Source organism: Microtus oregoni, unplaced genomic scaffold (genome assembly GCF_018167655.1).
Source record: "Microtus oregoni isolate MIOR12 unplaced genomic scaffold, Mior012 000007F_ref0000211, whole genome shotgun sequence".
NCBI lineage: Eukaryota > Metazoa > Chordata > Mammalia > Rodentia > Cricetidae > Microtus > Microtus oregoni.
Genome location: NW_024543066.1, coordinates 52,288,168 through 52,301,427, shown reverse-complemented (window position 1 = coordinate 52,301,427; position 13,260 = coordinate 52,288,168). Strand labels below are relative to the sequence as shown.

Here is a 13,260-nt window from a genome sequence, read left to right as displayed (position 1 = left end):
GCATGGCACGGGGAACTTACCAGAGGCTGGCAGAGCAGAGAGGGGGCTCACCGTTCAGCAGCACCAGGTGCGCGCCCAGCAGGCCCCCCAGGAGAGGAGAGGGTGGATGTCTTTGCCAGGCCCTCGGGAGCCATTATTTCACAGGGTAGAGGGGAAGTCGAGTCAACAAGTGCCCGCTCTGACACCAGAGCATCAGGCTAGCCTTCCCCAGTCGTCCCTCTCAGGCAGGGCCAGGGAAAGGTGGCTTTTGCTTAGCAGAAGTCAGTGCCAGCTTCAGATTCCTCCTGAATCATCAGCTGGGTGATTCCCCCTTCAGCACGGGACTGCACGGGTGTGGCGTCCACAGTCAGGGACTTGCTGAGGATGACCAACATGCCTTTCCACCCCCAAAAAAGTCCTCCCCTTGTTGGAGGGGAAGGAGATGAAGGGGGGTGTCTACTGCATCTTTGGAACCAAGCTGGTTTGTTCTGGACCATGTAATATCACCCACGTGACCCAGGGTTTTCCTGACATCTGAGTGACCCCACCACACACTGGCTTTGTCCTTAAGTCCTTACTCTTTTTTTTTTTTTTTCAACATAAAGGAAAAGCAGAATCCTGGGATCCCTTTCTTCTGGACTCTGTTCTCTGACCCCACTGCTGGGAACAGAATCTGCTCAGGACAGCCCAACTGTGGGCTGCTGGGATCTGAGTCACCAGCTGGAGCCCCGGCCTAGCCTGACACACTGGCTTACCTCAAGGGGTGGAGTTGGGACCTGGCTAGTCACTGCTCAACACCTAACACCCCCAGATGCTTCCAGAGCATCCTCTATCTGCTGCTCTAGTACTCCCCCACCATGATGGCCAGATCCCTAGGGGAAGTTGAGAGAGGAACAAGGAGGGGGGTCCTGAGGTTTTAGGTGCCTGACAAAGTCAGGGGCTGGAGAGATTTTTTTTTTTATTGAAAAAAAAAAATTCTGCCTCCTCCCAGCCTCCCATTTCCCTCCCCCTCCTCCCGCCCCTCTCCCCCTCTCCCCACTCCTCTTCCCCTCCCTCTCCAGTCCGAAGAGCAGTCAGGGTTCCCTGCCCTGTAGAAAGTCCAAGGTCCTCCCCACTCCATCCAGGTCTAGGAAGGTGAACATCCAAATTGGCTAGGCTCCCAGGCTGGAGAGATTTTTGACGAGGGAGAAGAAAACCCGGAGCTGACCTTTTCCCTGAGGAGTGAGGGGTGGTTTTCCAAAGGCTAAGAAAGAGGCCAGGGTGTCATGGGAAATGAATGGCTCATGAAGAGACCAAGGGGGCTGGGGTTAAGTGAGGTCAGCTCTTCAGGCCAGCGGCTGTGCAAGGGCGCCCTGCCTGCTCAGGGGAGCAGTTGATTGGAGCAGCTGTGGGGAGCTGGGAAGGGGCTATAAGGAGGTCAAGCAGCTAATGAGGACAGGGGTAGCCAGAAGCAGAGCCAGAAACAGCTTCTGGGCATTCAAGGGAAAGCCGAGGGAGGGCGCTGCCTTTTCCCACCTGCTCTAAAGAGAATATGGGTTCCAGGAAGAGGCGAGGTAGACACCAGCAGGTACTTCGGTAGTAGAGAAAAGGGCTTACCCGGAGCAGGGCACTATGGGTAAGGTGAAGTAAGTAAGGCCACTGTTGGGTGGAGTGTGGTGGGAGTTCTCACAGCTGTAGGGTGCTGTCACAGGTGCAGTTGACCTGACTGGTTTCTGTGGTGGCCTGGAAAGAGCCTAAGATCCTTATCCAGGCAGGAACAGAACTGGTTTCTCGACTAGCAGCGCCAACAGGGAAAAACCAAGAGGAAGCCAGGAAGTCAGAAGGGCAGTGCCAGGCCCAAAGGAGGATGAGAAGACCTGCACAGGGCACCCTTTCCAGTAGCTTCTGCAGGGGCTTCTCTCTGCCTTACTGGCCCCTGCTTCCTATAACTGAACACTTTCTCTGTAGCCACACCCCCACCCTGTCTCCTGTCCTGCTCAAGCAGGACAGATGGCCCAGCCTGGAGAAACACCTGGTTGGACTCAGCCCATTCCCCAATTCTCACCAACACTAAAACGCCTTCAGAGAAGGAAAGAACACCTCCACCCCTTCTGGACCTCCTGAGAGCAGTGCCCTTTCTTCTAAACCACAAAGGCTCTGACATCCAGTCCCATCCATCTTGGCCAATAAGGGCCATAAGCTCTTTGTCAGGCCCTGGGGTCATAGGACCTGGCCCTTCCTTCCCCCGCCTGCCCCTCTGGAAAATCTCAGTCCTCTGTAGGCCAGATCCCCTTACTTTCTCTTACCCTCGTCTTCCTGTCAAGTTTTCTCTCTTATTCTTTGACTTTTTCTCCCTCTCCTTCTATTTTTTGCTCTCCTTCTAGGTCATGTGTACATGTATGTGTGTGTATATGTGCATGTGTATGTGTGCGCGCGCTATTCTTCCCATACTTCCCCCACCCTACCACTTTTTTTTTTTTTTCGGTTTTTCTAGACAGGGTTTCTCTATAGCTTTGGAGCCTGTCCTGGAACTAGCTCTTGTAGACCAGGCTGATCTCGAACTCACAGAGATCCGCCTGCCTCTGCCTCCCGAGTGCTGGGGTTAAAGGCGTGCGCCACCACCGCCCGGCAGCTTGCCACTCTTTATTTCTCATGACTTCCTGACTCTAGCTCCGCTTTCCTGCCTGCGGGCTCATCTACCTTGGTCATCAACATCACACGTGATATTGCTGTCTGGTGTTGTATGATGCTGGGGACCTAAGAGGTCCACCAAGCCCTGTTCTGGATCTTCTCTGGGCTTTTCATCTGTGCCCACGATCTCTAAGTTTTGTCATTAATGGAGCCCTTCCTTGATTTCAAGCTTCTGTCTCTTGGAGGGCAGAAACAGAAGGGTTTGGCTCCACTTCTCGCCTGACTGCCAGTGCCTGGCAGTATCCTTGCCATCTCCTCACACAGGCCTCTTTCCCTTCCCTTGTCTCTGTCCTTTCTCTTTCTGGCTTCCTGGATGCCATTTTGTTTGAGGCACTCTGCCGTCTTGGTCCTCCTATGATTGAAGTCTTGGAAATTTGGGTTTCAGAGAGAAAAGGCCATACCAGAATCTCATCTCAGGGATGTGATAGTGGAGGGCCCCTTTAAGGGCCTTGTTCCCAGCAGCTCTGTTGAGTAAGGAAGACTTACTCAGGTAAGGTGGGGAAAAGAGGCTCTGCCACTGCAGCAGGGCAGGAAGTTGGAGTGTCAGGGGGAACACCCTAACCAGGACTGTACCGTCCCTGTGTCCCTAACTCTGACAGAGCCCCGGGAAAGGGCCAGAGGGACAAACCGCATAGCTCTCAGGAAGTGCATGACCCTGAGGAGCCTATAATCAGACCACTGAGCTCCAGACCCCAGAACCAATGGCAGGCAGAGGAGAGGCCATGTTGAAGGCTGAGGACAAGGTAGGAAGAAAGAAAGAAACTAAAGCTTGGAGCTGAGCTGTGAACTCCAGCAAGAAGCCAGAGGGAGAAGGACCCTATTTGTTTGTTTGTTTTGTTTTGTTTGTTTGGTTTTTGAGACAGGGTTTCTCTGTACAGTCCTGGCTGTCCTGGAACTCACTCTGTAGACCAAGCTGGCCTCGAGCTCACAGAGATTCCCCTGCATCTGAGTGCTGGGAGAGTAAGATCCTTTTTGCAGCCAGTTCTCAACAGAATTTTTTTTTTCAATTTGGGAAAACGTAAAAGACAGGTGTCCCAAGGCCATCCTCAGTAAACACACCTCTCCAATTCATCCCATCTGCAGAGGGAATCCACATTCTCTACTATACTTTTCTCTACCTTGGGCCCAAACATTGCACCAGGCTCTTCCATTTCTCTAACCTCCAATTCCTCCTAGGAGCCAAATCAAACACCTAAAACCCGTTTCAAAGCCTGTACCTGGCCCCAAATCACCCTGACCTTCTAGGAAAGGAAGCAATGGAGATTAAAATGACAATACCAACTGAGAAGAAGGCTGTTGCACTACCCAGAACCAAGCTAGGGAGACACACAGAGGGACTACAGGTGGATAAGATTACAAGCCTTCTTGAAGGAGCTGAATGCAGAAAGGGTAAGGGCCACTTAAAGGTCATCTAATACTGGTTTATATTTCCTTTTGGACATGAAGAGGTAGCTACGGTAATTATTGTTTTATTTAGTCTGATTTGTTTCTGGTTTTGAATGCGGGTGATGGAACCTAGGCTTTGTACATATTGAATATGTGCTCTGTTGCCGACCTGCAACCCCTTGCTAAAATAATAACATTTTGAAGATTTCCATAGAATTATGCAGAGTGAATCAGAGAAGTAGAAACCACCTCTTTTGATGTTCTGAGAAATATGATATGCTTCATTCAGTGTTAGTGTATGGGTTGGCCAAAAGAACAGTGTTTCGTGTATTTATTAGTGTGTGGTGTGAGCAAGGTTTGAGCATCCCATGGCACACAATGTCAGAGGACAACATTCAGAAGCTGGTTCTTCCACTATGGGTTCCAGGGACCAAACTCGGGTTGCCAAGTCTTCGCAGCGTTTGTTTTCACCTGTTGAGTTTTCTCATTAGCCTTTTTTGTTTTGGAACTTTTTAAAATTTATTTATTAAAGATTTCTGCCTCCTTCCCGCCACCGCCTCCATTTCCCCCCTTCCCCCAATCAAGTCCCCCTTCCTCGTCAGCCTGAAGAGCAATCAGGGTTCCCTGCCCTGTGGGAAGTCCAAGGACCACCCACCTCCATCCAGATCTATTAAGGTGAACATCCAAGCTGCCTAGGCTCCCACAAAGCCAATACGTGCAGTAGGATCACGTATTGATCCTAGAATTGCCATTGTTCTTGAGTTCTCAGTAGTCCTCATTGTCCGCTATGTTCAGTGAGTCCGGTTTTATCCCATGCTTTTTCAGACCCAGGCCAGCTGGCCTTGGTGAGTTCCCGAAAGAACATCCCCATTGTCTCAGTGTGTGGGTGCACCCTCGCGGTCCTGAGTTCCTTCCTCGTGCTCTCTCTCCTTCTGCTCCTGATTTGGACCTTGAGATTTCAGTCCTGTGCTCCAGTGTGGGTCTCTGTCTCTGTCTCCTTTCATTGCCTGATGAAGGTTAATATCCAAGAGGATGACTATGTGTTTTTCTTTGGGTTCACCTTCTTATTTAGCTTCTCTAGGATCACGAATTATAGGCTCAATGTCCTTTATTTATGGCTAGAAACCAAATATGAGTGAGTACATTCCATGTTCCTCTTTTTGGGTCTGGCTTATCTCACTCAGGATAGTGTTTTCTATTTCCGTCCATTTGCATGCAAAATTAAAGAAGTCATTGTTTTTTACTGCTGAGTAATACTCTAATATGTATATATTCCATACTTTCTTCATCCATTCTTCCATTGAAGGGCATCTAGGTTGTTTTCAGGTTCTGGCTATTACAAAGAATGCTGCTATGAACATAGTAGAGCATATACTTTTGTTGTATAATAGGGCATCTCTTGGGTATATTCCCAAGAGTGGTATTGCTGGGTCCAGGGATAAGTTGATTCCGAATTTCCTGAGAAACCGCCACACTGCTTTTTTTCGAATGTTTTTGAGACAGAGTCATTCTGTGTAGCCCTGGCTGTCCTGGAATTCCCTGTGTAGAGCAGGATGGCCTCTGACTTGGAGTCATTGCTTCTGCCTTAGCGTCCCATACACCAGGAACTCAGCTGTGCATTGTTAAGCTTAGTTGAACTCATCATTTTTGGTTTAGTTTTATTATGGCCGAGTTTCAAGTATTCTAAGCTAGCTTCGAACCCCTGATCCTCCTGCCGGCACCCCCAGCACCATCAGGTCTGGCTCTAAACCATTATTTTTTGAAAACTTCCCATTGCTAAGTGCTTCATGAGATTCTTTTATACATTTTTTATTGATATTTATTGAGCTCTACATTTTCCTCTGTTCCCCTCCCTGCCTCTCCCCTCCCCACTTCAGCCCTTCCCTAAGGTCCCCATGCGCCCAGTTTACTCAGGAGATCTTGTCTTTTCCTACTTTCTACTTCCCATGTAGATTAGATCTATGTAAGTCTCTCTTAGTGTCCTCATTGTTGTCTAGGTTCTCTGGGATTGTGGTTTGTAGGCTGGCTTTCTTTGCTTTATGTTTAAAAACCACCTATGAGTGAGTACCTGTGATAATTGTCTTTCTGTGTCTGGGTTACCTCAATCAATATCATGTTTTGTTTTGTTTTGTTTTGTTTTTTGTTTTTTTTATTTTCGAGACAGGGTTTCTCCATAGCTTTTGGTTCCTGTCCTGGAACTAGCTCTTCTAGACCAGGCTGGCCTCGAACTCACAGAGATCCTCCTGCCTCTGCCTCCCGAGTCCTGGGATTAAAGGCATGCGCCACCACCGACTGGTCAATATCATGTTTTCTAGCTCCATCCATTTTCCTGCAAAATTCAAATTGTTGTTATTTTTTTCTGCTGTGTAGTACTCCATTGTGTAAATGTACCACATTTTCCTTATCCATTCTCCGGTCGAGGGGCATTTAGGTTGTTTCCAGGTTCTGGCTATGACAAACAATGCTGCTATGAACATAGTTGAGCACATGTCCTTGTGACACAATTGAGCATGCTTTGGATATATACCCAAAAGTGATACTGCTGGGTCTTGAGGAAGGTTGTTTTCTTATTTTCTGAGAAATTGCCATACTGATATCCAAAGGGGCTGTAACAGCTTGCATTCCCACCAGCAACGCAGAAGTGTTCCCTTTCCCCCACAACCTCTCCAGCATAAGTTGTCATCAGTGTTTTTGATTTTGGCCATTCTTACAGATGTAAGATGGAATCTCAGAGTTGTTTTGATTTGCATTTCTCATGAGATTTTCTTTAACTCTAGCACCTTGTGAGTGTTTATAAACACTGCTTTGTGGATTAGAAACTGTGGAATCATAGTGACCTTCTTCATTGGAAAAAAAAAATGCCTTTCTACCCTTTGGGTTTCTGAGGAATTATCAGTATCCCACCTGTTCCTTGGCCGTGTGTAATTCATGTCCAGCTATGACCCACCACTAGACCTGTGCCCTGTTGATAGTGACTGGCCCCAGGACAGTCCTGCAGTCTAATCAGAGCCTAATCAAGGCTTCCGATGTGAAGAGATGAACTGGGTAGAGAATGTCTCTGTCCGTGTCCCAGGCTGTGACTCTGTAAGCTTGACTGCATCTGGAGCTCATTTTGATGAGGTCAAGGTTGAGTGTGGACAGTGCAAATACTCAAGATAGAGGAATAAGGAGGGCAGCGACAGTCTTTGAGACTTTGGACCCAGGGAGAATTTACTAGTACATAAGCCAGATATCATGCAAGTTTGTGGGGTTTGGTTTGGGCTTTGTGGTGGTGGGGGTGGAACTCCAGGTCTAGCACATGCTAGGCAAGTGTTCTGCCACTAAACATAGTGCGAACCTCAACTGTACTAGGGATAAAACTCAGGGCATACTACTAGGCAAGTATTCTAGTACTATGTAAGCTATGTCCAGTCCTGAGTTGTTTTTGTCTTTGGTGGTGGTGGTGATGTATGTTTGTTTGTGTTTGAGCGTGTGTGTCCGCACATGTGTGTATGAAAACAGACACATAACATGTCACAAGTGGAGGTCAGAGGATAACCTCAGGTGTCAGTTCTTGCCTTCCGCTTTGTTTGAAATAGGTTCTCTTGTTCATCACTCTCTCCACCCGTCTAGCCCATGAGCCCCCAGGGAAGCCTTTGTCTGTCTCCTACCTCCCTGAAAGAATGCTACTACATCTAGCTATACCATCCCCAGCTATGCCATGTGAGTTCTAAGGATCCAAACTTGAGTACTCATGCTTGCATAACACGCACTTACCCGCTAAGCCATCTTCCCAGCTCTGTCATTGTTCTTTTGAGATGGGAGTCACACTGTACTAGGCTGGCTTTGAACTCACTGACTGCTACAGTCTCCCGCATGCTGGGATTAAAAGTATAAGCCACCATGCTTTAAGATAGTTTTGTGTTCTAAAAACAAAAGAGGCCCACAGATGTTTGAGTAACTTGCCTGTGACCACACCTTTGGAACACCTGAATATGTACTCTGCAGACTCAGGAGCACCTAAGGAGTTTGGGAGATGGGGAAGCCAGGAGCGCAAAGGGTATGTGAGATGTCTGGAGGTGTAGAGGAAGGACACTGGCAGATACAGGGTGCTGACTGGCAGGAGAGCCCTCTCTGAGAGACTAGATAAGAGCAAGGTCAGCCTGCGAATGGTAATGGCTCATCTGAAACCGTGTGGGAAGCCAGTGCATGTCGCCACTATGAAAAACAGGTGGAGAGAGTGGGAGTCACTGCCCTAGAAGTCTGATTAGGGGGCCAGGGCTGGGGAAGAGAACAGAGGAGACACTCATGGCAGGCAAGTGGGGCACACTGCACATGGCTGACCTGCTGGGACAGCACCCTCTCCCACTGCACTTCAGAAAGGGAAACAGCAACACCTTGTTGCCACTGCCCAGGGAACCACAGGATTTTACTTTTTAAAATATTTTAATAAAATCAACAAATAAATATTCTAAACCATATGGACTACAAGGATAAAGAACTGAGGCCAGAGAGACAGTCTTCTCCAGGAAGGACCCTGGATGGAACTGAGCCTGCTGACCTGGGAGGGCTCAAGCGGTGGAAGGGGTTTCAGGCTTTTGTAGTCAACTCCTCTCTGGCACAGAGGAGGCAAAGAACAAAAGGCTGGAGGAAGGGAGGAAGAGTGACCTTCAGGAGTAAGGGGAGAGCTAGCTGGTGAGATAGACCAGGGAGGGAGCTTAGCCCGTAAAGGGAGGGGAAGAAGTTTTTTCTCGCAGCTCTTGGAACGATAAGCACTCACTCTCGGACGTAGACCCTGGTGCACACGACGTCTCCTGCCGCCATGGTCTGGAAGGACAGAGGTAGTTAGCTGGTGAGGCACCTGTAGCCTTGGTTTTGTAAGGGAGGGTTGAGAAGTAGACAGCTTTACTTCCAAGCCCAAATAGGTAAGAGCAGATGCAAGACTGCTTGGGCATCGTTGCTAGGGATCAAGCAGAAACCCACTTCCTCCTGGAGTCCAGAGGCAGTCAGGGACAGCCTGTTGGGAAACTGTGAACTCCCCTGGGCACACCTTTGTTGCACAGAAAGGGTTAGCATTTCCAAACAGCCCCATCAGGAGGCTGAGGAAAGTGACCACAGTCACTTTTGAACCTGCTGCAGTCTGGGGCCTGACAGAGAAGACTGAAGGCAGCAGGGGTCTTCTAGGGGATGGGTGGGGCGGGGCTCACCAGGATCAGCTCTCCATCATTGGTCAGTTCTCTGGTCCAGGAGGTCTTGGGGCCCTCTCCCTTCAGAAGTCTCTGATCACACACCATTTTGTTTTCACTCTCCCATTTTACCAAACTCTGGAAGGGATCAGAGGCCAAATGAGTTGAGCTCACAGTAAGGGTTAATGCAAATGGAAGGGAGACTAGAGATCCCTTTCCAGCACCCTACACTTCCTAGAGACTCTCTAACGAGAGTCTAGGGAAACTGGACACTGAGAAGCATAAGTAGGTGCTGGGATGGGGGCAGGGCTCCCTCTTCCTCACCTTACAGGCTCTCCCATCCACAGTCTGCTCCTCAAATTCCTCCCCAATCTTGAAGTTAATCTCTGTGGTTCGTACAGTGGTGGAAGTTTTGATGTAGAAAGAGTCACCCTCCTGTTTGATTTCTACTGTTGGCTTGGATGCTGCAGCCACGGCGATCTTCCGCAGCATCACGTTCACCCCTGCAGGGAGAGAAGAGTGGCCCTGTCACACCCTGCCTGAGACAGTGAGCCCTGATGGTGTGGGGGGGTGGGTGAGGGGGTTGGGGATGGTGATAGAGGCGGCAGTGGTGAAAGGCTAGAGGTTGAGGGAGGAGAGAGAAGAGAGAGAGGAGAGGTAGAGAATACTACCTGGGCTACGGCCAGTAGTGGATGGGACTTACCAAGTCTCAGCACCCCACTCCTAGCATCCTTAGGGCAGCTTCCCCCATGGGCTTCCTGACAAGAATTCAATTTACCGCACTCTGGCCTTTCAACACCTGGCTCCAGGGACCGGCCGAGGTAGTCTTATCAGAGTTACTAAATGTCCTGTGCCCACGTGCAGTAAGCTAGGCAAGCAAGGTTACTTTCCTCTCTGTCCCAGCTGTCCACCCTGCTTGGTATGAGGTTGGGTCCTCATTTGCAGTCTCTACCCCTCCCAAAAATGAGGAACAGATTCTCAACTGAGAAAGATACTTCTCTCTGTAGAAAGCCAGAGGCTTGGGGAGTAAGTTCTAGAAGCTGAGATACTCCCCGCTCCAAGCTGAGTGACTCTGAGCAGAAAGCTTAACTTTCTTCAGCTTCACACCCCTTAACTATCAAATGGACAGTAGCTTCTTCAAATGGTCCTATGGCTCCGTGTTTAAGAATTTAGGATTCACAAGGTCAGGTACAAAGGTAGTGATGACACATGCCTTTGATCCCGGCACTCGGGAGGCAGAGCAAGGCAGATCTCTGAAATTGAGACCAGCCTGGTCTCCAGAGCAAGAAGACAGCCAAGGCTATACAGAGAAACCCTGTTCTGAAAGAAAGAAAGAAAGAAAGAAAGAAAGAAAGAAACCAGAACATAGTGAAACCCATTATTTTGTGCAAGTAATATATGCAAACAAACAAGAAGTCGAAACTAGGCTTGGACAAGGGTCCCTGTGCCAGACAGCCTCTGGGGCTTCTGCAATCTTTCCAGGAGGTCTTCAAAGGAATGCTCTGTTGTCCTGAGAAGAGCAAGGGGGAAGAAAAGGGTAGTGTCCCCTTCCTCACTCTGAGGTCTCAAGCCCCACGATCCTCTAGGCCTTCCCACTTGGCTTCTGTATATTCAGGGTCTCTGTGTCTTCATATACTGTCCCTTCCTTGTCCCCAGTTATGAAGAGGCCTATGTAGATGGAGAACACCCCTCTGCGGACACAACCAGAAGGTAGGGGCACCAAAACAAGGCTCTACCCCAACCTCTCCAAGTCTGTTGGTGAAGAAGAACCAACCCTTCAAGGGTACATCAGGGGGCAAGACACTCAAACTGCCATTGCTATCACACACACATTCCATAGCTCTGCAACAGTTTCTGAGTGGAAAGCTGACACTGCACTCAGTCCCAAGGCCGACTCATGAGTCTCAACACAAGACCCAACACAAGACCTGCTGTGTTGCCCTGACTACCATGGTGAACCAGGAGCGTCCTCCATAATATCGACCATTGAATAGCATTGCCAGGTGGTGGTGGCACACATCTTTAATCCCAGCACTGGGAGGCAGAGGCAGTTGGATCTCTATGAGTTCGAGGCCAGCCTGGTCTGCATAGCGAGTTCCAGGACAGGCTCTATAGCTGCTGAGAAACCCTGTCTGGAAAAACCAAAGCGGAGAACAAAAGAGCAGGGACTAAGGAGTCTGCAGAGCCTGGGTTCAGAAGACACCGCCTTCCACCCAATCCTTGGTGCCTGCAGAGCTGGGGGCCTGACTCAGATGACCTGGGCTGACACAGGACAGTTTGTATAACAGGTCTGTTTTCAATCTGCCCCCTAGCAAGTCGCGTGGCTCTAAGAGACCCTACAGGGAGGACAAACAATCTGAAGGCAGATAACAGGGTTGGGCCTTTCTCTCTGCTGGAACCTGGGGGTGACGCCAGGCTCCCACATCCACCAGGGAGGGGGTCCAGAATTCAAAGCAAATGGGGAGGAAATGGCAATAGATTTTCTGAAAAGAAAATTTCTGCCCTTTGATCTTTAATTCCAGCAAGGGAGGAGCAAGAAAAATGGGGATGACGCTAAGACACATTGCGGCTAGCTGACACAAAGAGCTGACTAACAGTAAGGAAAGACGAGAACTGAGGCCCTGCTGCCCTCCCCTCGCGACATTCCTTTGAGCCCCAGACTTGCTCTTGTACAGTCCCTAGCTCTTCAAAGGGTACCCCCCCCCCTTGCTTCCCAGCCCAACCGGGGTTCCTCTCCAGTCAGTCCAGAAATGGAAGGCTCTGGAGCTGTTTCCACTCCCTGGGGTGGCTAACTCCATCTCCCCTCAGAAGTCTCTCCTTTCCTTCACCTTCCAGGCCAGTCCTGGAAGGGCAGCAGAAGTGGGCAGGTTAGGTCCGAAGGGCCCATCTAGTGGAGTCTGTGTTCCCACCCTTGGCTAACAGCCCAGCTGCTCGGGGTGCAGCTGGTCCCTGACTAAGGAACTTTCGGAAATGGGGATTGGTGTTTCACACGATAACATTTGTTGAAATCTAAGAAAGTGGTAATTGTCCAGAGCGATTTTAGGGCTTTGGAGCCGTTTGCTGTAGGAAAATATTTGTCTCACAGGTGGGGGTGGGGTCGGGAAAACAGAGTGGAAAGTGCAAGCAAGTGGGGGAGGGTCAGGGAGCTAGAGCGGTGGACCACCTGGTGGGCGGGGCCAAGTGTTGGGAGTCAGGGACCTGTCGCGGGGATTGGGTACGTGGAAAGAGCTTGGAATGTCTCCTAGGGCTCCCTGCCTGTATACCGGATTCTCAGAGCTGGGCCAGGTGCCCTCCCTGGTCAGCAGGTCAAGGCGGCGAGGCTAGCCAACGCCCCTCCCCAACCCCTACACAGACTAATCTCGTGCTTCTGGTTTCTACTTGATTCACAGCCTCTGAGTCACTGTTGAAGCTGGCACTGGTGGGCGCCCAGCCTCAGAAAATAGGATTTCAGAGTCCCGGGCCTGATGCCCCAGACCCTGGGTATCCGACACGCCCCTTTTCTGGGACGCAGACTCCCAGGCACCCACCCCTGATTAGTCCTCCTTTTCTTTGAGGCCTTCACTTCCTCAGCTTCAAGGACTCCAACGCCCTTCTTGCCCCCTTCCCAACGCTCGAAAACCTCCTTACCCAGAGCTTTGAGTAATTCCTCAAAGTTTTCCGATCGGATGATCTTCCAGTTGCCAGAAAAGTTAGGCATAGTGGCAGCAAGGTGGCTTTCTCTTTAGATCCTCAGCTGGGGCACTGGACGCTGCGTTCTTTAGCCCAAAACTACTTCTCTGTCCCCTTTACAAAATTAATCCTTCCACCCGGGGTCCGAGCCGCGCGGAAGACAATCGCACAGCCGCTGGGCGCGGGCGCTCTAGCCTTTTATACCCAGCTGGTGCATAAGGCGGCCCCGCCCCCGCCCCGCCCCCACCCCACCTGGGGGCCCTGCTTTGTGGCCACCTCATCCCCATCCATTCCCGAATCCGCCTGTTTCTAGAACTGTGGGTGGGTCTGTGGTTCTCTAAGGGCCAAGATACCCTTCTCCCACATCGGTAGGCGGACAGGGAAGCGTCAG

The 13,260-nt window shown here is 50.1% G+C and overlaps 1 protein-coding gene across 1 annotated transcript; it reads right to left on the bottom strand.

Moving 5' to 3' along the window:
* Nucleotides 1-8,500: 8,500 nt before the first annotated feature.
* Crabp2 (cellular retinoic acid binding protein 2) lies at nucleotides 8,501-13,012 on the bottom strand. The gene is made up of 4 exons (XM_041656412.1): nucleotides 12,828-13,012; nucleotides 9,525-9,703; nucleotides 9,222-9,338; nucleotides 8,501-8,841 (listed from the first exon to the last, which is right to left on the bottom strand). The coding sequence occupies exons 1-4, from the start codon at nucleotides 12,895-12,897 to the stop codon at nucleotides 8,791-8,793; spliced, it is 417 nt and encodes a 138-aa protein (XP_041512346.1). The 5' UTR covers nucleotides 12,898-13,012; the 3' UTR covers nucleotides 8,501-8,790.
* Between the last annotated feature and the right edge of the window lie 248 nt (nucleotides 13,013-13,260).

Coding starts and splice junctions, on each gene's coding strand:
- Crabp2 (XM_041656412.1), bottom strand. CDS start 12,897: ATGCCTAACTTTTCTGGCAACTGGAAGATCATCCGATCGGAAAACTTT. Junction 9,704..12,827: donor GGAATTACTCAAAGCTCTGG/GTAAGGAGGTTT, acceptor CTCTCCCTGCAG/GGGTGAACGTGATGCTGCGG. Junction 8,842..9,221: donor ATGATGGAGAGCTGATCCTG/GTGAGCCCCGCC, acceptor CTGTCCTTCCAG/ACCATGGCGGCAGGAGACGT.